Source organism: Barbatula barbatula (assembly GCF_947034865.1).
Source record: "Barbatula barbatula genome assembly, chromosome: 2".
In the NCBI taxonomy this organism is placed as follows: domain Eukaryota; kingdom Metazoa; phylum Chordata; class Actinopteri; order Cypriniformes; family Nemacheilidae; genus Barbatula; species Barbatula barbatula.
In genome coordinates, this window is record NC_136767.1 from 25,060,466 (window position 1) to 25,084,458 (window position 23,993).

General features: G+C 38.8%; 2 protein-coding genes across 15 annotated transcripts in view; both read right to left on the reverse strand.

Annotated features, from left to right (window-relative positions):
• Positions 1-189: 189 nt before the first annotated feature.
• Positions 190-11,511, reverse strand: chfr (checkpoint with forkhead and ring finger domains, E3 ubiquitin protein ligase). The gene is made up of 18 exons (XM_079451054.1): positions 11,396-11,511; positions 10,782-10,899; positions 9,432-9,531; positions 6,982-7,091; positions 6,841-6,900; positions 6,544-6,711; positions 6,066-6,242; positions 5,569-5,743; positions 5,321-5,475; positions 5,075-5,237; positions 4,839-4,975; positions 4,604-4,720; positions 4,441-4,524; positions 4,291-4,361; positions 3,987-4,074; positions 3,674-3,781; positions 3,522-3,594; positions 190-3,240 (listed from the first exon to the last, which is right to left on the reverse strand). The coding sequence occupies exons 2-18, from the start codon at positions 10,876-10,878 to the stop codon at positions 3,198-3,200; spliced, it is 1,926 nt and encodes a 641-aa protein (XP_079307180.1). The 5' UTR covers positions 10,879-10,899; positions 11,396-11,511; the 3' UTR covers positions 190-3,197.
• A 9,287-nt stretch (positions 11,512-20,798) lies between these two features.
• fbrsl1 (fibrosin-like 1) overlaps positions 20,799-23,993 on the reverse strand; it is a 228,217-nt gene continuing 225,022 nt past the window's right edge. For all 14 annotated transcript variants that reach the window (XM_079483064.1, XM_079483063.1, XM_079483061.1 and 11 more), the window contains 2 exons: positions 23,272-23,533; positions 20,799-23,186 (listed from right to left, as the gene is read on the reverse strand). In XM_079483064.1, coding sequence (XP_079339190.1) covers positions 21,896-23,186; positions 23,272-23,533 — 1,553 coding nt within the window. In that variant the 3' untranslated portion in view covers positions 20,799-21,895. The remainder of the gene's footprint in view (positions 23,187-23,271; positions 23,534-23,993) is intronic.

The following is a 23,993-nucleotide window of genomic DNA, read 5'->3' on the forward strand; positions in this document are numbered from 1 at the left end:
GGTTGAAAATCATGTTTTTTACTGTGCATTCCAATTAATATCAATCAAAACTACAATTGGGTTGTGTTAAGTCATATATATATATATATTATATATATAGCTAATAAAAAAACATGATTAAAATCAGAGTTATCGGTAATAACTAAAACTCCACACATTACAGCTAGAAAGAACAGTAATAACAGATTTGATGTAGGCTTTTATTATTATTAGTGCAGTATAGACAATATTTCTGTCTGTAATCATCAGATTTAAGCATTACAAGGCACAGCAAGCTCAATTCTACAAAAAAACTGTGCTAATATATGTGCTTCCAACCTGGAGAAGAGATTAAGAGACATTTTCCCATTTAAACTCTGCTTAAAGTTTGATGAGGTAGAATAACATACCCCCTTTTACTGAAAGGAAAATCTCCCAACCCAAGTGAGTAAATATTTGTTGTGGCGTACGTTTCCCATTGAGCAAATGCAAAGCAGCCTCGAAAGCTTCTTTAACACGAGAGCGATCCTGAGTAAATCCTTTAGCCTACACTTCCTGCAGATTCTACGTTTGTTGTAAGAGACTAACAGCACAAGTGACCTTCTGCATATCGTACGAAATATTACAAACCAAACCACACCATAGCCTTTGAAATTATGTAAGCTTACCAATATTAATGGCGTTCATAGCATTAAAGAAAATGTGTACAAGTTGTTTGGATATAAAAATGAAAAGCTAAGTGCAAAATGTAAAAATACAAAGAACAGAATTAGACATAACATTGACGTATATATGTATAGAGTCAGGTAAGAGCAAAATACTAAGCCATGAAGAAAAACACACACAGCAAAACAACCTATACAATGTCATAAAATTTTCCAAATAATGCCAGAGTAAGCCGTTCTGTTTAAAGGTGCTTAAGTGAACGTTCATGACGTGTTGCAAATCCACCAAACGTGGTCGTTCATCAGGTGCCATTAGGTCGATATGTGAGGTTTTAGAGCAGTTGATGCTATGCTGAGGCTGGAAGAGGATTGACCTCTGGGGTTGTATAATCCGAGCCTCTGAAGAATGCCATGGTGCGAGGTGAAATCACACATGTGTACGGTAACAACAATTGCATTCCTCCATTTTCATCATCACACCGTTTATTATAACATTAGTAAAGAGTTTCTGCCATCGCTTCGGATTGCTGATGGTAAAGATTTCTGGATGACAACAATGCAGCCTAAATAAAGTTACATACAAACAAACACAGAAAGCGGCTTGAAAAGGAAATAATAAAAGAAACCTTATGTAAATTCACAAAAATGTTTTGCGTGGCTTAATGACCAAGGCCTCGAATGTTTTCTAAATACTGATTTATGGTAATTCTTTAATTGATCCCGTTGGCTTTGTCATTACACAATAAACACATCAACTAAAAATAAAATGTAAGTGACAACTGAAAACACTACAGCTATAACCAATGTGGTTTACCCGACTAAATAACCACTAGAGCTCAAATGTGTACCTATAGAAACACAACTATTCGAGGGATATTGGAACAAAAAACTAACTATTTCAATAGGTCAGAAGTACAGTCAAACGCTACTAAAAAGTCCACTCCTCTGTGGCCACACATCTATCTAACCCCACCAAACATACAAAAGATATTAGTAATATAAAAATACTGGGTTGACTAGCTGAAACTGGCCTTGTTTGCATATATCAGCACTAAAATGTAAAATCTTAAATGGGGGATTGCTGTGCATTTTCCCAAAAGCAGAAATGCTTTAAGCATAAAAAGATGTGAGAATGCATGTAAGAGTTTATAATAAATCAGATTTGATTATCCCCTGCAGTGCAACATGAAGTCTGCGATAGAGCACTGGCCCTGAACTATAATACAATAATCTCTCTGCTTTTTTTGTTGTATACCTTAAGAACAGCCCTGCAAACATATACACACTCACCCATGACTTCACATGTCATAGTGCCTTTAGTGCTACAAATACTACAAACAGTTTAGAAACAGCAGCCATTGACGCTGAATACCTAATTGCATGTGATAGTTTAGTGCACTATTATCATCTCTTAAGCGTGATTATCCCTTTTTATAACCTAATTTAATTTCAAATTAGAAACTCCAACAGTGTTTCATTGAGACACCAGAAATAATGGAAAACAAAGTTTTTAACAACAATATACTTGAGACATATGTAAAAAAAAACATGCTTTAAGACCCTTAGGCACCAAAGGTTAGTTGATTAAATAATTTCTTAAAAGAATAGTCCGCCTTCAAAATGAATATTCTGTCGTCATTTAGTCACCGTGATTTTCTCTTTTCCACAAAAAAAAGATATTTTGGAAAATGTTGGTAACCAAAAACCGTTGGTCCCCGTTGACGTCTATTGTGTGCATCAACATTTTCAAAATATCTTCTTTTGTGTTCTGCAGAAGAAAGCAAATCATTCAGGTATGAAATGACAAGAGGTCGTGTAAATAATGGCAGAATTTTCATTTTAAAGGTGAACTGTTTTTTAAGGAACGTTACGTGAAAATCTTGTCAATTACTTTCCTGTCATTACAAATTTGGATGGTGTTATTCTACGGCACATACATGATGCCATTCCATAGTGACTTTCAGAAAAGGGCACACAAAAGTAATCAACACAAACATGTGCACAATTTAAATGAAATAGCTTTTTTTCCAGAGCTTGCTGGTCACTATAAATCACAACGTTCAATTTGTGTTCCACAAACAGTATGTTTTCAGAACATCCACAGGATAAGTAGGTGACAAAATGTTCTCATACCATAAACCTTTCCTTTAGCCGTATAATATTCAAGTTAAACAGCTTTCTACATGAAAAGGTACGCGTAAGCTACAGCGATTGCCAGCTTTCTCTCATGTTTACACCTCAAACCAGAGAATCGTGAATAGCACTGTGGAATGAAATACAAAGTGCAGATCCAGGAAGATGTTTTTCCCACATGCTGACATCATACCCAAACCAAGCTCAAAGATGACTGAGGCATAATTCACTTGATTGACATATGCATCCGTAAATGGCTAGACTAAGAACTGCCATCTAGAGAATTAAAGAGGTATTACATCTGGCAACTGCAGATGTGTTACCCAGAAACATCAATATGTCAAGAACAAGCTATTATTGAAGTCGACGAGTCGTTTAAGCTTGCCACAAGCGCCTACGACATCAATGATCTCACACGCTTTAGTTCTTGAAGCGCGTCTGCTCACAAATGTGATTGAATTTCCTGAAAGAAAAAACATGATTATAATACATTTAAAAAATGGTAAAGTAAATCGATTATAATACAAACTCACAATGTCCTAACAGAGTTTATTTTGTTTCACTGCACTACTTCAGTGTTCGATAGCCGCCCTCTACTGGTGAATGAAAGTATTTATAATTGTTTACATGAATGATCTCTACCCCAGGCAACACAGTTACATTCAAAACAACAGTCTAAAAACTACTGTGCTTTATTAAACAAGGCAGCTGATTGTATATTTGTGGGATATTAAAGCTATTTACATGGCATGATGTGCTTTCACTTGTGTCCGACAGTTGCGTCCCCAATAGCAGTCTGGTTTGGTTGTCACTGCATCTGAGGAAATATAAACAGTGAGATGTATCTTGAATTCTGTAGTTATATGTAGTCGGTGTTTAATTGGGTTTGTCAGTACCTGGAAGCTCTGATGGGGGAATACGCTCTCTGAATTTGTACGCGAGCTCTCTAAAGGTACGAAGTCCACAGCAGTAGCACAGTAAGGAGTTGGCGGTAATTCTATAATCTGAAAAACATGCACACACAAACATTAGAGAGACACAACAGGGCACTTTCTGGAATTGGAGATTGGTCACACTGGAGTTTAGAGGTGGGGGATTTTTATTTTATTTTTAAGTGATTATGAATATAATGAAGTTCATTATATTCATACCCACCTCTAACTTGAACATGTGCCAGATCAAGTGTAAATCTGATCAAAGGGCATTTACCGGACAGATGATAAGAGCCTTGCTGTATAGCCTGAAGGGCTTCCTGTAGCATGTGTTTCCAGGTCATTCCTCTAGAGCTCAAATAATTCTGCAATCACGACAGCGAAGGTTATAGTTCATTTCTTTTCATGCGTTTTTATTTGAACCCAAAGCAATTTACAATGTAATGAAGCTATGCTATGCTCTGAAAATCAAACCCATAACCTTTGTGTTGCCATTGCAATTAAAACCCACGGCATGCTTCCTTGAGGGTAAAATATCTGCTGTGGATTATGAATGAAAAACAAAAATAAACCGCACATACCTTAAGTACTTCGGACTCATAATGATTGCTATTTAAAACTCCATCCAGACATTTATCAGTGAGGTTGAGTTCTGTGAAGAAATTTAAGCGTTCGAATAACATCATTAAATAACAGGTCATAGAGATAAAGTTCAACGGTCAGAAACGTACCGCTACAACGTGCCAGGCAACCTTGACAACCAATCCGCTGACAGCCCCAGTACACGTGACAGAAGGGTTTCTGACACACCATACCTGCAGAGGTCAAAAGAACAGTAAACATACAACTACGTCTGTACGAGAACATTGGTGGACGGATGTCAGTGCCTCTCACAGTGCTGGGGCGATATCTGCGGTGGCAGATATTCCGAGCGCCTGTCGGGCATGGGCTGCAAGCAGCAGGTGCAGATGAGGTGACTGCCCTGAGGAGGACATCTGAACTCCTGAGAAGCTGCAGGAGAAACCGTGGAGAACATCACGATCGAGTCTTAGGAATAAGATTGTGTGCGTGTACTGTTTAGTGTGGCACCAGTCAGATCATGGGTTGTGCCGTACGAGCATGAATGTACCTGTAGTGGTCTCGGAGGACGTGGAGGGGCCGTCTCCGGGCAGTTTAGCTTGCTCCTCAGAAGGTTCACAGATCCACAGCACAGAACTCAGTTCCTTCCGATAGCCCGGACACTGCCGACATGTCGTGTAGGGCTGGCTATAAACAGACACAAAGGTTTGAGTGTGTGAGACAAACAACAGTTTCGATGAACAGTATTTGACCCAATAGACAATCTCGAAGCTTCGAATGCACAACCTCAAGTCAGAAGTATCGCTGTCGTTGTCCGAGAGGTCGAACAGATAGTCTGAACTTCCCTCTTCGTCCGAGAAAGAGCGTTCGATCTTCGGCTGCAGCATGTCCTGCGTGATCTTGTTCCGAGCATCCATGCTGCGCAAGTCGTCTTCACTGCGACATTTTTCTAACCCACAAGTGCAAGCGAGAATGTTACATTGGATTCATTACAAACAAAACAGGCTTTAACTTAGTTGGATTTGTAAATACCAGGATGTTGGAGCAGGTAGGCCTCCACCAGGTTGTTGAGCATGTGGTTCTTACGGATCCTCTCCACAGGACAGCGACAGGTGGGGCAGAGGGACGATCGCTCCATCCAACCCGAATAACAGGCGGCGCAAAACGTATGCATGCAGGGCTGAAGACTTATTATTAAAAGAAGAGAAATGTTTTTAAGAAGACAGCTGATTGTGACTTGCGTTTGGTTCAAATGTCCATTAATTGTTTAGTGTACTGACCTGACACAGTCATGCAGCAGGTCCTGACAGATGATGCAAGTGAGGGATTCCTCCATCTTATCTGTTTTGTCTCCAGTTGTCTTCCCTCCCCCGGCTGCTCCTTTAGAACTGAGCTGAGGAGCTGCCGTAGAAACAGACGAGTCGCTGTGAGACGATCCAAACGCTACGTGATCATCTGGAGAGAGAAGTACGACACATTAACACAAACTAGTTTTACAATAGCTAAATGAGTTTCTAGGTAAACTGGCTTCAAAAAACTGACCCATGGAGACAAAGGCCTGTGCAACACAGGTTTAAATCTGCCTGGAGAAACTTCCCAATCATGTTTGCTCACTTCACTAAACACACAAACATCATCAAAAAACCTACACTTTATAACACTCATTCCCTCCAGCAGATTTATCCCAGACTGCTTTTCTAATGTTTGTCAAATCAGCAGCTGATATCCGCGGCTCCCTGACACACATCCAGATGTTCACATCAGTCGGAAATAATACCTCTATCTGTTTTTCTTCTTTTCCTCTCGGTTTCCATCTCCAGCACCATCTGTTGCCCTCCATCAGTCCAGTAGGTTCTCTTCAGACAGGACTGATTCATAATTGGCTCTGCAGGGCAGACTCCTGCGGCATTGTGGGAAAAGCCTGAAGACTCGATTTGCTTTTCATTTTCATAACCTGCAAAAAAGAAGCAAATCTCAAACTGCCCGTATGCCCAGCTAGAACCTCATCTACACAACTTGGAAAGAACGAGTTTGCATCAGCACAGCCACATCTCAGCAAAGCAAAGTCTGCTGATAAAGGACAGGCTTCTTTGTGACCTGAAACCTGCACGCTTCAAAGCAGATGAGATGACACGTGCAGTTCCAACAGATAGCGGCACTGAAGGCCTTTGCTTTTACAGTGCATTTACTTAAATGGCACTTTCTTATCAAACCAACTTGCAAGAAAGTGCACACACAGTGTGGACCGCAATTACCAGCGCGGGTAGATAATGGCATGTCGAAGAAGTGTAAAGAGGAGGCGGAGGTAGACGGCTGGGGTTCTTCATGCCCACACTGAGGTAAAGGCTTCACGATAACAGGCTCTACAGGCGCTGGTTCACTCTCTGTTTCGGTCAAATCTGATTCCTCTTCTCCAACGGCATCTGTAAAAAACACACCGGACGTTAGGGAATAACTCCAAGGAATGCAACCTTTCATTTTGAGATGAGCTAACCCATCAAAACATTCACCATGAATGACATGAATGAACATCACACACAAGGTTTGTTTACCTTCAATGTCCTCGGAGGCACTTTCCTGTGGCCCGACGGTCTGATAAACATAAGCAATATCTGCAAAACAGAGAACAGAAGATCAACCAGGCAAAAGAATCAGAAACCGCAAAAGCTTGACAAACGTGAAAACAAACGTACTCTGTTCCGGCTCGTTCTTCCTGTACACAAAGTAAATGACATCACCGTTCTGCAATAAATGCATCTGCTTCTTCACCAATTTGGACATGTTTATCACCGTTCCATTGGTGCTGATGAAAACAAACACAGATCATCATCAACTTGCGGCTTTGCACACAACTTTTTTGTGATGCTAATGGGACAGTGGAAAAAACAAGAAATAGGCAAAGGTGTTTGAGTAAAAGACACTAGGACTAAACATTGAAGCAACGTGTCCGAGCATGTGCATGAGGGGCTGCCCTTAAAGGAACAGTTCACTCAAAAATACAAATTCTATCATCATTTTCTCACTTTCGAGTCGTACCAAATCTGTATTCATTTATTTGTTTTGATGAACGAAGGAAAGATATTTGGACAAATGCTTGTAACCAAACAGTTCTTGGACCCCATTGACTACCATTTGTTTGGTTACAAGCATTCGTCCAAATTTTAGTCTCTGTGTTCATCAGAACAAATGAATGTATACAGATTTGGAACATCTAGAGAGTGAGTCATTCATGACAGAATTGAAATTTTTGGGTGAACTATCCCTTTAACATAATTCAAATGACAAAAATGTGTCTTAAAAAACGTTACACATCAGTGGCAAATTGAAATGTTATTAACCGTCACCGTTCCGTTTCAGGAGTTTGCTTCAATATTGTGCATGTTATTTCTAATCGAATCATGACCAACTATATATCATTGGAAAGGTCTAAGACTGTAGAATACTTTTTTTATAATTTATAATAATAATTAATTTAAATAATTTAAATAATTAAATAATTTATTTAGGAAGAGTAGTTGTTTCTTTTTTATGAACAGTGTGCTTAGATTTTTGAATGTCCTTTTACTTGTCACCGTTCCGTATACGGAACACCCACGTTTGCTTCCATATTTTTGTGAAAATTCCGATCTAATTATGACAAACTATATATAGTATCGCCGGAAAAGATCTGAGACTCTAAAATACGTGTTTCACCGTTGTTTTATAAAATAAAGTATGTAGGAGGTGTAATTGATGCATAAAGGACAAGAGTGTGTATCAAAAATAAATACATCCCGCGGAACACCTACATTTACATCAATACTGTGCATGTAAATTCTTATTTTATCATTACAAACATTATATTGTTGGAAAAGCAAAATAATCTAGAATACACATTTGATCAGTGTTTAGAAGAACAATTTATTTAGGAAGAGAAATTGATACGTAAATGATAATTGATTCATAAATTAGTGTGCATCAAAAGTATAGTTTCACACGGATGTATTGTTTTTATGTTGTTTCTGTGCTTTTGTCGTTTTTAATTGTGTCTGTTAATTTGTAGAGTAAAAAAAGCATCTCAATGTCCTTTGTGGTCAACGGAAGCCCCTAATGGATTTTGGCGGTGTGGCGGCTAAAAAACTTAACAGACCCCTCAAAATTTGATGTATCATGACCAAACATGATACAACACTTGTTGACCCTTGGGACTTTGATTTATGAAATTTAGTTTTCTGATCCGTAATTATTGTATTGTCTTTTGTTTCAAGAAAAACATGAACCTTTTTTTAAGTTATTTTATAATAAACATAACAAAATCCCTTTACAAAAACTAGTTTTTTGTGTGATTCTTTTCTTAGGACTAATCTGCCAATTTTCTTCTTTCAAACGAAACCAACCGTAGCTCTTTATTCCAAAGATGTCATGAGTTACAGCCATTTTAGTTCCAACAGTGCGTTTTCATGTGTATGCTCAAAAAGGGCCCTGACGTTGAACAGGTTCAAATGATCTGTGTTCGGCTGAGAATGAGTAAACTATGAGAAAATTTTACTTGTCCTTTAATGAGAATAAACAATAAAGATTACGATTACAGCTGCGATAATAACCTAACCATGTAAAGTCAATAAAAGCATTACATCTCCATTTTGAGACTAAGTATTTGTCAAAACGTTCAACAGACATGCTCACTTGAATTAGCTGGATAATAATCTACATGGTACATGATGCTTATACATGTTCAAAACGTATAATAGAAATACAGTCACTACACTAGTGTACAGTATCTCCTACCACTGGCTGTTAAACAAATTACAACTAATTATTCACTATAAAGATTAATGTCATGAGGGAATTAGATATATATTTGCCTAAGGGGAAGGCCTGTCATTAATTTAATTCACTTTCTAATGTAATTACAAGTCACTTACTAAAATTTGCTGAGACTCGACAGAACTAAATGAACTCAGCGTGTTTCATTACTGTTAAAGTCAGTCCTCTCCACAACGTTAAACTAGATTTACACTCTTTTGTGCTTAAACAATTTATAATCATTAAAAATTTGGATATTTTAGAGCAAGAACCCAAATTATTCGTCTCATCAATTTATTGGAAATTCACGGAAATAAAACGTTTAATGCAAGTCATAATAACAAAAAGGGGATGATACCTCATGTCCTCCAGCCACACTTTTCCTGAGTTCTGATCTTGAGTGATTTTGCAGTGATCCCCCGAGATCAGTTTATTAGCCGGGAATGAGAGGTCACATCCTACAAACAAAAGATCTCAGTGAGGTTGCGAGGAACAAAGGTAAAATCAACATGCAAATAAAAACTCTTTCTTTCTAAAATAATATTCCCGGTGGATTTATAGATGCTTGCCAATTCCAAGAAAAAAAACCCACAATCGGCCTTTCCAGTCTTTACATGGAAGTTCAATAGCTTCACATCTGAAACGACTTCATGAACTCCTTCCGTACACCTGACAACTTTGCATCTTTGTATCATGTTTCTCAATAAATAAATGTTTTTCCGCATTGAATAACACAATAATGAACGATGCTTTTTCTTCATCGATTCTGTTTCCATCTGTCCCTCCTCTAGTCCCAAGTACTTTTTTTATTAAGAATGAGGCCTACTGTAAAATGTTAACATATTGCTGTTGTCCTTCTGAAACGTCGCATCTTCATAATTTGTGGTTATAAATCATTATTAGTAGCCCCCCTTTACGTTTGATACTGGGATTTGCAAACATCCAACCATTAGAAACCATTAAAAAGTGCTTGTAAACGTCAACACAGAATTGAATCATTTCAAAAGGACTGTGTTTTTTCCATTTCCTGAAAAACAGCAAAGTTGGACATCCAAGGTTTTGGAAGGACACACCGATTTACAATTACACTATCATAGTAATAAAACATATCCATTTTCTGGTCATTCATCTCAAAGGTCGCTGTGAAGCATCCAGACTAGAGCAGACACATGGAATGAAATTAATTCAAGCGGGAAAACGGTCTTCAAAAACCAGACAGAGTCAAAGCGAAACAATCTTTGCTTGCACAAAACCACAAGACAAAAAACTACTTAATATTCCAAGAGCAAATCTTCAATAGAAGCCTTTGTCATTATTTAGGAGGGGGTACATTTGCCGAACCAAAGAGTCATTCAGGTCGCTGAATGCAGGCAGACACTTCACACATATCAGACACTACATGATGAGAAATATCATTTCCATTACAAATGATTATGAACCATCGCTTGTTGTATCCCATTAAAACCATTATAAAATCATATCTGAGAGACTTATTCCAGTAGAATTTAATGATGTCGGCTTCTATTATCCACATCACACATCGACACCCAAAGAGACAACTGGGTTTCCATTAAAACCACTACAATTCCCACTTTAACCATCAAAACCATTAGAATGTCTGTGACGTTTCTATTGTTTTCAGCAAGATGTCTCGTTCAAACACAAGACTAAACAAAAACACGTATATGATGACAATGATTATAAAAACCTTTTCTTCTGCCAACTGTGCATTCTCTGTTTATAAGCAAGACTTCAGCAGCAGGAGATGAATCCACTTTCACCAGTTTACCCCAGACTTGCGCCATCTCTGTGCCTCGCCTGCTCACCTGTAGATGAAGCAAAATGAGTAAAGTCGATGACATTCGCCCGCAATAACGCAAAACAAAACAGCTTCCTGATCCTGATTCTTTCACCCCTCGTTCGCATTACACTGATACAATGTGTCGCATAGCGATCCGCACACTCGAAAGTGCGCAAGATTAAAAACGCAAACATAACACATTCAGCCAAATTCTCTCTACTTGATAAACATTATTTCCAACTTTCGACTCCGTGTGCTAACAGCTAACTGAGCCGACCGGCTCCGTATAAAGCGAAAGCACGCGAGAGTCAAATAATTCATTCTTATTAAATGTGCACGTTTATGTTCACGTAGTTTAAATAGATTAGTAGCGATATAGCGTCTTTCTTTACGCCAGTAACGTAAAGTGGAGCGATGTTTACGCGAGAAGCTGCTAGCTAGATCACAATCGCATTGTTTTTGTTGTTAAAACACAACAGGTATAATCTGTATATTCATTGTGTTGTATTACACGTACTAACCTAATAAAAACCCGAAAGGAGCCGCAGCATTACCGCATGATTTTCGTTTCTTTCTTCTGGAGCACTTCCTGCGTGCAGTGGCATTTCCAGACATCAGCTGATAGTGAGTGTGTGTGAGAGAGAGAGAGAGAGAGAGAGAGAGAGAGAGAGAGAGAGAGAGAGAGAGAGAGAGAGAGAGAGAGAGAGAGAGAGAGAGAGAGAGAGAGAGAGAGAGAGAGAGAGAGAGAGAGAGAGAGAGAGAGAGAGAGAGAGAGAGAGAGAGAGAGAGAGAGAGAGAGAGAGAGAGAGAGAGAGAGAGAGAGAGAGAGAGAGAGAGAGAGAGAGAGAGAGAGAGTCTGTGGGAATGGAGGCTGGCAGGGGGTCACCATGCTTCTGTCTGGGTTATGTGAAAGCCCGAAACAAAAAGCTGTCTCGACCGATGTCTAGACAGCAGACAATTTCACATAATTTACAGATTTATGAGTTTAAATATGTATATTATCAGACAAACATATTTTTTGTGTATTTTATGTTTATTTCAGATTGAAGCACATCTTATGAGTACGCACTAAAACCAACCTTCTGCCTTAAGCATCTATTTCTACCTTTATTCTTACTTGAATATCCGAAAGATTTGAGATTCACAAACAATACTGTACTTTCACAATTTATATTTATTTTTAAATCCGGTTTGGAGAAGACAGTGCCCTAAGATTAAAACAAAACAAACGTTTATTTATATAAAGAAAAAGCTCACATTTACATTCATATGGCATGCTAGACTAGTTACATAAAAATTAATTAAAATACTATTTAACAACAAATCTAGAATAGATTACAATATGATTATTTAAAATATCCCACATTAAATGTGTTATTAACCAAGATGACGATACAATTTTAAAATAATTGTAAAATTGTAAAAATCTTCTGTATAAAAGCTTTTAAAATTGTTCAAAATGTAGCCTATTATTTATATATTCATTACATTATAAAGTAAACGATAAACTATGTGATCGGGGCAGTCAGCGAGACGTTTTTATTGACATCACAAAATGAATCCGCAGAAGTAACAAATATCCATCAGGTGATATAAGTTTGTTCTTAAAAATATTAGAATCAGACGTTGTGCGTACTTTATAAACTTTATATTACTTTATTTTGCATATTTACATGAAAACGAAACAAACTGGGATAGGCCTACAGCAATGTCACACATTTTCAGATTTCTTCCCATGGAGGAAAGGCCCCATGCTCCAGTGAGTAGTCTATATACCACGGAGGACCATTGGGGACCCCCGTCATCCCGATGTTCCCAGAAATCCCCCTTCCGATGATATCTCTGATCCGACCAACACAATTACACCTGGCTCTTTGAATAGTATAATGTAACTATAAAAAACACACCCTTGTGGCGAAAGCTCCTGACTGCCCCGACAGAAGGAGAGTGAGAAAAAGAGGGGGGGGCATAAGATTACATCTTATGTGTCACTGTGAGAAACTGTCACAGTGTGTGCAAGGTGCAAGACTGTGGTCATTTGTTTTGGCTGTGGTTCTATGGCAAGCTTTCACTTAGCTTTTCATAGCCTCTCCTAGATTGAATAGACTGGGCTGTGAAGGTGTCTGTGCGGTCTGGCTCTGATAAGGATACTGGCAGTTTTATGTCAGAGCTTGTCTGTTCACATTCATTCCTTGCCAACTCATGAAGCCTTGCAGTTTACTCTGTAATGATACGGGATAAGTAACCTGGCAAGTGACCACAATTGATGAAGAACTACCCCGCTAACAAATTTAGGTTCTAAAAATATTTTCAGAACATTACAGTTGTGGGAACATTGTCGTGGAATGTTTCTGAATATGTTAAATGTCTAGTTTTCTTGATAATAACATTATTTAAAGGTTGCAAAAACGTTTTGTGTAACTTATTAGTTTTGTTCATTTTAATGGATTCATTATTTATTACAGTGGTTTTCAAACTGGAGGTCATTACAACGAAAACGTTTCAGAACCACCGATTTATTAACTTATACATTTTTCTTGCTCATTCAAGTCTTGTTCTTTTCTTTATTTATGTGTTTTCTCATCCTCTGCCGTGGTACACACATATGCTATTTACAGTTTTGATATGTAATGGGGTCATAGAAATGGATTACATAGAATTACAAAAAGATGCATTACATATTTCAAACATAACTATACAATAATTTCATTTTTGTTTTTTTTAATGACTGTGCATGCATTTATTATAACCTCAAATTATTTAAAAGATATATTTAATAATATTGTACTTTTTAAATGTATTTATTACATAACAAGGCTGGGTAAAACATCGTTGAAAGGGGTTACTACAACACATAAAATATAAAATTTTATACATGTGCAGGCTACGTTACCCCGTTATTAAAACAGTTGTAGTTATATATATTTACCACCAGGGGTAGCTGTTGGTCCATGACAATAATGCTCACACATTCGCTCAAGGCCACAATTCACCAGATTTACGAAACATTTTTCCGTTTACATATTTTCTTGTAATAAGTTAACAGAATGAAACATTTGTGTAATACGTAGAGAAACTGATTTGCACATTATTCAAAACCCATGCGTTCACATTATTAAACATCATTTGCATTCCCTGTGTGTTTAAGGATGCAACCTAGAGGCACAACCGTCGGGTCATATCCATAGTCAAAATAACATTTTCAGCTTATTGTTATATGTGACTATTGGCGGTTATTAAAGTACTGCGGGTCATTTTCTTTCATTTGTATTCCCACATGTCAAATAATGGGAGAACACCTTTGCATAATTTCATTGGCATTTTAAATGTAGTTAGGCCTACTGTAAGACTTGTACTTGCGCATGCGCAGAAGGGTCGGTCTTATCCACACCTCACGTTGTTTGTTCGTTCTCTCAGCAGAAATAAATTAACAAATAAATAAATGTTTAAGAACCTTACTAGACCAGTATGAATATAAAAGCCCATCCAGACTGGTGTATGCTGGTTTTGTGCTAATATGAATTATGGCGTCTTGTCAGTATACTGAAAAAAAACATTAATTCTAATTGTTAAGATCCTAGCCTACCATTAAAACCACTACAATTGTTTGTGTATGGGACTCATTTCAGTAGGATTTAACACACGAACAGAACCCAACACATTACCAGAAGAGACCCCTTCGTTTCCATTAACACCAATACAATAACAAAAAGTTTCGGCTGAATGAACTATTAACTTGTTTTTTTTTCAGTGTGGCTCACAAGCTGTCAACCCCCTTGTCCTTCTTTCACAATTTCTCTATGGCATTGAGAAACAAAGCGGAAAACCGAGTCTGAGCAAAGATGGCCCAACATCATTTAGAACCCATTCAAAGCTTGCCTGCCATTCTTTCAAAACGCTTATTAGACTCGGTGAAGGGAGATTACAAGCAAATAAAATCACTTTAATTGTAATATTGGATTTCACAATAGCCTCAGATATGTAATTATGCCCCTCATAAACTTTTCATTAAAATACCATTTGGCACAACAAAGGACACGATGCCGGGGCGCGCGCCATTTGTGACGGCGCACAGCTTGTAGGTATTAGACATATTTCTCAGGGAGAGGAAATAATGAGGAAGGCAAATGAAAGCGCAGAAGGATGAGAATAAGAAAGCAGGTGAAAGAGCAGCGTTAATTAATGTGAGATTCTCTGCACAAACTGCACAGGCACAGGAAGACAACAGATACGGGCCACGGAGCCGTTTCTATTTTTACACGTGACGGTCATTTTATCTCTCACAAACAGCCTGAGAGCCAATTTATGAGACGTGCTGCGTTTGTCGTAATGCAATCCGTGTTTCCGTGTGACCATTCTGTATAAATCACTCCTAAACAACGAACTGGTTAATAGCCTACTAAGAAAAACCTAACTTTTAGCTGTTATAGAATGCTTTCCCCATGCCAAAAATGAAAAATTGTGACAAACATGAGAACATATTTGAACGCCTTCTTTGTAAATATCAACATTTTATGAATTTAAAGGGATAGTTCACCCCAAAATGAAAATTCTGACATCATTTAGCCTACTCACCCTCAAGTCATCCCAAACCTGTATGACTTTCTTTCTTCTTCGGGCTAAAAAAAGGAATATTTTGAAGAATGACGGTAACCAAACAACCATGCATCCCATACCATGCAACAAATCACAGACACATGTGTTTTGTGCTCCACAAGAAAGAATCATATACCCGACTGTACGACTTGAGGGTAAATATGGACATTTGTTTATATAAAATGCATTTTTCTTTTTAGAATTCAGTTTTGCATATCCGCATTGGTATGAGTTTAAAATGGCCGACCTTCCGCTACCTCTACATCGAGCCTTCCGAAAAACAAAGGGGGTGTCAGCGCATACCTTGTGACTAAAACCAGCCAGCAGAAAGCAAGAGATAAGAGACATTCTTGGGCGAGACAGTGACCCATCTTGAAGAGGTTGGGTTTGATAGCAGCATTTTTTTGTTTTGATGTGTTAAATAGGCGGTTGTCAACAGAAGACATTTACTGATAGGTGAGCCGCTGAGTGATAGTGGGTTTATGTCATGATGATAGCTGGACGTCTACACCCACGACCGCACAGTTTTACATAAATATATGCAACCTTTCATGTTCGAGTGCGCCATGTTTTCTCGTGAAACTCAGTTCTATGGAAATGCAAATATTTGAAATTAGAAACATGCCCGGTCAATGCACTCTGCTGACTGGCCAGGCATTCGCGCGGCACAAACGCTTAAGTTAGCGCGAGTACAGAACCTGCCCTTAAGCTATGACATTAGTGAACAGGGCGAGATAAGATATGGGGATTGTTAAATGTTCATGTGCCGATAACAGATAAGTGTTTTTTTTTCAAAGCAGGCAGCCAGACAGTATTTGCCAAAGCGGAGCTTGTTTAATGTCTCTTCGACAGGGGAGGAATGTAGAGCTTTTGTGCTGTAGCCAGGCATCTGCTATCATTTAGCCAAGGGTGTGCGTACAGCACCCTCCCACCCATCCTTCAGCTTTGAATATTATGCAGGGCAAGCTTAAAAATCGCAGGGTCAAGTGCAGGGCAGTTTTTAGATGTTTGTTGTTAGTCGTATGTCAAAAGTGAAAGCACACAGATTAAGAGATTTTTCCCCCTTTCTTTCATGCAGTGCCAATAGCACAGATTTGCATCACAGGCCAAGACCACTTTCCATATGACCAAATGAGTATCACAAAAACAGAGAAGTAGAAAGATTTTAATATTTTCTGAGGCAAGTTTGCCGCCACAATGTTATGCTGTTTTCAGTGGTTGACAGATGTGGTTGGTAGATACTAATTTGTTTGTATTCTGGTCCATAGACACGGTTCAGATCCCTCCACTAGTCTTTAGCATTGCTTTGTTAGATTTATTATATGCCAGGTAATGGTAAAGTAATAGCTGCGAAATTTGTGATGTCATTCACGTCTCACAAACAACACTGTAACAATGCTGGGTTATTTTTATATTTAAATCCAAATGTTTAAGAGTTTTGGGTTGAAAAAACCCAGCAGGTTTATTTACAACCCAAAGCTTAAGTGTGGCACTTTTTGACCCAATGCTTGGCCAATAGGTGACTTCAATTTTTCCCACATTAAATATTTCTAAACATTAAACCTTTCTCATTATATGTAAGTGGTCTCTCTGTAAAATTTGGGTCAAAAATGGACACAGCCAGCCGTTGAGTTGTAAATCACCCTATGTTCAGTCAACCATTTTAAATCATAAAGTTGTATTTGTTTACATTAGTAAATGCATTCGCTAACATGAATTAACAGTGAGCAATATCATTTACCGCGTTTATTCATCTTTAATGTTTGGTAAATGCCAATGTACTGTAATTGTTCATGTTAGTTCACTGTGCATTAACTAATGTTAACAAGTATTGAAGTGTTCCCTTAACTTTGAAATGATTGAGAGAGATGAAAATAACAGGAAAGAGACTTACAGGAAAAATGAAATGGAAACTATCTGCATAATCTTCATTTCTCAATTGAATTTTACACAGAAAATATCCCTGCATCTGACACCAGGCCTAAAACGAAAGTGAATTTACAGTGGCCAGGCAGAAAGATGTATATTTGTGTGAGTCAAAGAGGGTAAATGTTTATAGATTTCACACATTGCTTGATGGAATAAATCAGGAGTTTCGCTGTGATGTGAGAAGTCTCGCTTCGCAATGGCGAACCCATCAACATCTCCAGGCATCTATAGAGAACTTTATTGGATTAGTGGCATTATATTCAAACAAATGAAATTGTCACTGTGTATTTATTCTGTTTTTCTTAAGCATGGCATTCTCCTCCATCATCTATTTTTGCCTCCACTCTCTCACTGGCAGCACAGATTGCAGGTCGTCTGAATATCATGCCAGTTTCTCTCCCCCGTAACCTCTGTCTATGCCAGATGAACCCAGCTGCATAAATTCCCATTGGCTTTAATGGTTTGTATACACAATGATGCCTGTGTATATGAGTGTGAAGAGACAGGCAGTGAGCTTTCACTGAGCCATGAAAAAAGAGGGGAAAATCATTTCGAAAATGAATAAAAGTGGAAAAAATATTTTTTGGGGCTTCTGGGGCTCGGTTGGTTTGTCTGGAATTCTCTCTACCGTCTGTTTCTCTACTGTTCCTTATATATATTATAAATAGTCCCACCCATATCAAAAATGGGATTTCTTGAATATTACAATTTCTTTTCCTAGACGGAAATTATATTCCACAGAAAAATGTTGCACAGAAGTTGCTCTTTCATAACCTAGCAGTCAGTTTATCCTAAAATTGCTTAAAAGAAAAGAGTAAAAACATAACAACATAATAAAACGTAGGTGTAAAATACATGTAGATTAGGTCATATATTTGATGGGAAATCTTTGCGTTCAAAGCAAACTTGGAGGTGACTAAATGAAGACAGAATTCGCTTTTTTTGTGGGTGAACTGCTTCTTTAAGTCTGAACTCAGTTGTCCTATGAAATGCATTTATTTCTCCTATTGAATTTCAAGAGAAACATCGGAGACAAGGTTAAGACATTTAAATGAAAGAGCTATGCGCTCGATAATATGTCGTGAGCTTCAAAAGAGCAATATACTTAACTTTTTCTCTGGACACTTTTTCTCATTTCATTCCTTTACTTCATCATATCTCACATATCAATGGCTTGCTTGTTTTTACAACAAAATATTATTTGTATCCATTTCGCTCCCTCAGTTCACTGTCTATTTGGAGTGGATGTGTATATTTCCAGAAGCATTTTAGGTGAGGTGTGTCAGGCCCTTTGGCAGAGCATTTGGAGCAGAGAGGCTTAGACGCTACTTTATCACCCGAGTCTGAAATACAATCTGTCTGAGGTCAGTGCTTCACTGTGTTCCACAAAGGATAATGAAATTTGATATGAGTTAATGTGTTTTTAAAAGGGATAGTTTGAAAAATAGAATGAAAAATCGTTTTTTTGTCACTTACTGTATAAACCTGCATGTCTGTCTCTCTTTCGTGGATTTTTCAGCACAATAAACGTATATGAGGACCACAGGTCAACTCAAAACTAATATGTAGCCCTTGACAACAAAACCAGTCTTAAGTAGCATAGGAACATTTTTAATAATAGCCGAAATGACATTGTATGGGTGAAAATTATCAATTTTCTTTTATACAAAATACGTTTTATTATATACAGTGTATATTTATATCATTTTTATACAAATATATTTTATAAGTGTCCTACCATAAATAAATCTAAACTTTATTTTTGTGAGTAATATACTATGCTACGAACTTCATTTGGACAACTTTAAGGTGATTTTCTCAATATTTAGATTTTTGCACCCTCAGATTCAAGATTTTAAAATATTTATATCTCTTCCAAAATATTGTCCTATACTAACAAACCATGCATCAACGGAAAGATAATTATTATATATTTATTTATTCAGCTTGCAGATGATGTGCAAATTTCAATGTCAAACATTTTTTAGTCCAGGGTCACACACCCTGTTGATTGATGCTTCCTGGGATCCTTCAATTGAATCCTCTACAGCATGCCAAGTCCTTGAAAGACAATTTCACCATTGTTACAGAAAAAGAAAATACAAATGTGCCCATTTTATCTCTGGTGCCTCAAGGTCCAGGTCTTACAAGTGCTAACTAGCTGATTAGAGACGGGAGAAGGCCAGCGAGACGCAGATGCTGTGTGTCTATGGAATAACCCTCTCAATTACAGCGCTGCCAAATTGAAACGGATCCCGATTTAACTGTCTTTCCAATACACCTCTCAGCGGCTTTGCCAGCCAGCCTGCCCCTCTTCAGCGACGGACCTCTCTGATGCAGCATGTCCAGATCGGCTGCCAGACACAGCGGTAGGATCATCGATTCTCAATAACGTCACTAATGACCGCACACTGCCATTACTCGAGGTGAGAGCTGGGACTGAGGGCAGGCCTGAAAGTGGCATGCCAGATGGAGCCGGTTAGGAACGGTTATAAGGATGAATTGTTTTTCAGTTGGGAAGAAGGATGGAGAGAGCTTGAGAATAGAATGGCAAGCCTTGGTAAATACTAGAAGGACGGTGACCTCTTATGGTGCTGTCAGGTGGACATACTCTTTTAGACTCTTTCACGTCTCATCTCTCACTTTCTTGATCCATCCCTCATTAGCAGGCGTCACTCCGGGTAATGAGTCCAGACCGCGGGTCAATACGGCACTAGCCCCAGTCAATACCAGTTACCTGCAACACAAACACTCAAAGGCTGCGCTTGCGGAAAATCAATGTGGTGCTGCGGTTCTCTCTCTATTCTTGGCTTGCTCGCTGAAGCACGGGAGATGTGACGGTCACGACAGGACACCATAGTGACTATGTGCTATATGCAGTTTAAATCTAAATTATGAATTTGTTTTATTTGTGAAATCTTTTTTCTGTTGCCTCAATTGCTATATTAAAGAAAAAATAGATTCTCTAAAAGTAAAATTTTACCCCACAGGAATACTTTGCATAAAGATATTCCTTAAATTTCCCGGTCCTTCTCAATTCTGAGTAAAATACTCAAGATTTAAAGTCTCCTAAAAAGTTCATTATTGCAATGCAAAGAAAAATAATTTCAACTTGTTGAATTTTGATGAGTGTAAGTTATTTAAAAACACTGAAAATTTAACAATAAGTTGAAAAAAAGACATGTATAGCTGATTTGTTTGTATTTAACAGTTTAAGGCTGCGAAAACATAACAGTGTTTTGTTGTGCCAAGTTTAATTAAAAAGATAAAAGAATTTATGATTTTTACTTTATATTTTAATTTTTTTCTTTTAAATATTTTGACCCAGACATTTATGCATAAGATCTAAAGCACAATTAAAGAAACATTCAGTCGAATGTATAAAATACCAGACAGGTGTGCAGATATAAGGTCCAACCTTTATTCCATACATTTTAAACCATGAATGTTCATTTTCATTTTTTTCACGCCTAAAGCTCTACTTGTTTTGTATACAAGAGTCTAAGAAAAACAACTGCACAACACCACAAGGTCGACAGAAAGAGTCTATTGCCACCTCAAACATTTCAATGTTTGTCAGATGTCCAGTTTCTGTGGCTGGAGAACAGTTTCTCTGCTAAAGCAGTTCCTTTATGACCTGGAAGTTTATCGCTGTTTGTTTCATTGGCTCTTCATGGAAAAATCAATGATCCGGAATTCTCTCTGTAGAACTCATTGACTTTCCATTCCGATAACCGTCCAATCAGAACGCTCTCTTTATCCTCTTTGCATAGATTGCATCACCATGACCTGACCCCCTCTGATTGGACAGCTGCGTCACCATGGTTTCAACCTGGAAGTGGTTCTGTTTTATTTCATTGTGTTTTTTTAGAAACATTTAAAAAGCCTAACAAATGTACAATGTAATTTTGTTCCAAGTAATATCAACAAGATATTTACAATATCTTTAAACTTTACATCAATCAAACAAGAATATTTTAATACATATTTGTCTGCATATCTCAAAAAAGAAAACCAAGCAAACAAGAACTTCCAAAATGTAACTTTGTACACGGTCAGCACTGAGTGTCTCCAAGTACCATAGAGCAAATCAACTGTCAAACTGTGAGATCATACCAATTCAGATATGTAGACATCCATGTCCAGCAGCTCGCCAGGATAAATATACAGGACAGGGAACGAAAGAAACTTTTGCAAATACATAAAAAATGTCTGTACATGAAAAAGGGTAGGAAATGTACAAACTGATTCCAGAATCTCTTCACATGAAAAACTGAAAAGGCATTGGATTCATATATTAATATCAAATTTCTGGTTGGTAGTTAATGTTTGTGTAATTTGTTCGGAGCTACCAACTTATCCCGCCAAAAAACTAAGGTGATGTGCTTGTTCCAAGGTACAAATCTTTGTACAAATTACACATCTATTATTTACTTTGTGTGAAAATAAGTGCATGTTGCCTGCATCAAACTTAAAGGAGGTGTTTCCTTAGAGCGTTACCGGGCCTCCACTTCTTTGGGGTTGCGTGATGGCGAGTACTCCCGGGGGTCCTGGGTGGTGATCGGCGTGGTCCGTCTTGGCGACAGCGGTCTTGCAGCCCCAGAAGGTACCAGAGGAGGAGGGGCACTTAGTGCTGCAGTTGGAGGTGTCCGGTTAAGAAGTCCATTATGTCCTGTTGAAGGGCTTAGCCTTGGGTATGGCATTCCACCGAGGTGAGACATAAATGGTGGCATATGGGGTAAATGTCCTTCAATGGGCGATTGGTGCAGTTGGTGCAACCTTGCTCGATCAAGTTCCTCACGCAAATGCAAACGTTCCCTTTCCTCTGCATGTTGCCTTAATCGCTCCTGTTCCCGCCTAAGTTCCAGCAGGTGCTCGTGGTGCGCGTAGTCATGCGGTTCTCGATCCCGATAGGGCCGTTCTGGATCATACATGCCAGGAAATCGATGTCCAGGCTCTGCTCGAAACTGGAAATCCATGCGGCGCTGCAAGTCGAAGTTCCGATACGCCTCCCTTAGAGGATCCCAGGCGAACGCTGGGTGGGGGAGACGATCACGTCCAGCTGCAAGAGGGCTTACTCCCATAAAGGGTGCCATACGGGTACGTTCCAGCACATTTAGACTTCCCATCTGGTGCATGGCACTCATAGAAAGAGGCAGCGAGTGTGGCATGGGAACTCCATGAAGTGAAGCAGGAGTTGGATGGTCGCTACAGCGAGGAGAGGGTGGAGGAGGCTGATGATGCAGTGAAGAGTGGTGATGAGCTATGGGTGTGGTTTGACGAGGTGGTGCAGGGGGTTGAGGTTTAGTGGCTGCTTCAGATCCAACCACCATCACTTCCAGGTCCTCCTTGCGCTCCTCTTTGATCTTCATATCGTTCTTGATCTTGTTTAAAGGATCAACTGAGCTGGTTTCTTTTCTATCCTTTTCAACGTCTTTAATTGGTAACGGTGGAGGACCAGCCATCTTAATTCCTGAATCAATGCTGCTTTTAGAGTATGGAGATGGTGAACGCTGAATTTGTTTGCACAAGTCATCTGAAGATCGTCTGTCTGTGATCTCCTTGCTTGGAGATCGACTTTCTTTCACCTTTACATCTCCCAAAATGGCTGCTTCGCGTTGACGGTCCAACATCTCTTTGTCTGGCTCCCGGTTCCGGTCGGCACTACCGCTGCGATGTCTGCCCGAGTCGGTGGAGTTTGAGCGAATCAGGCTGCTGATCTGATAGCTAACCGGAGCAGAAGCAGGAGAGGAGCGGTTTGAATGGCGATTACGATCCAAATAATCTCTGCAAGAGGAAAGAAAATTTGCATTGAATATTTAATTTGAAGGGCACCAAAAATAGCAAATAAGTAGTGATTTGCAACACCAACCTGTCCTTATCTTTCTCATCTTTCCCAACAGAAGAGTCTCTTTTTTCTTGCTCTCTTTCCTTCTCTTTTTCTCGTTCCCGGTCTCTATCTCTGTCGTGACTGTTCGCAGAGCTGCTTCTTTCAGCATCTGTCGATTTGGGCCACTGTGGAGGGGTGGGAAATGAAGGTGGTGTCCTGTGTAATCGATTCCAGGTATCGTGATGGGGACTACTGAGTCCAGGCAGCCCTGGACCCTCTTTGGGTCCAAACACACTGTTAGCCCCTGAAATAAAAACACACAAACCATCAGTTGTAGACCGGTAGGGGGAGGGGGAACTTTGTCTTCTGTTCTGCTTTCCCAAACCGAAAGGTTAATGGTAGTTTTGACTACTGATTTGCAATGTTTGTCATGGTATTGAGTCCAAGTCAATGACCCAGAGGGGTCAAGAGCTATGAAATACAAAGCATGCAATGGAGATCGTATTTCAGAAGTCCCGCTCAGCCAATGATGAAATAAGGGAAAGGAAATGAGATACGCGGATAGAATTGAGATATAAATAGTGTTTAGTTTGTGAGCACTGCGAAACCAATTAATGCCAGACCAATACTGAACCAGTTGGGCTGCAATGGTGCGAATTTGGCAAAAGCTGCTGGTGCACAATTAAACCAGATTGCTGTAATGCCTGCCTCCCTAATTCCTTAAACTCTTATTTGGCATTTTCTACGAAGCTAAGTGCCTTTTC

What these genes read in the sequence shown, in the direction of transcription:
- chfr (XM_079451054.1), bottom strand. Translation starts at nt 10,878, where the DNA reads ATGGCGCAAGTCTGGGGTAAACTGGTGAAAGTGGATTCATCTCCTGCT. An exon ending in AGCGATACTTCTGACTTGAG is followed by an intron (nt 4,976 to 5,074) that starts GTTGTGCATTCG and finishes GTCTGTTTATAG; the next exon opens with CCAGCCCTACACGACATGTC. An exon ending in TTGCCTGGCACGTTGTAGCG is followed by an intron (nt 4,362 to 4,440) that starts GTACGTTTCTGA and finishes ATTTCTTCACAG; the next exon opens with AACTCAACCTCACTGATAAA.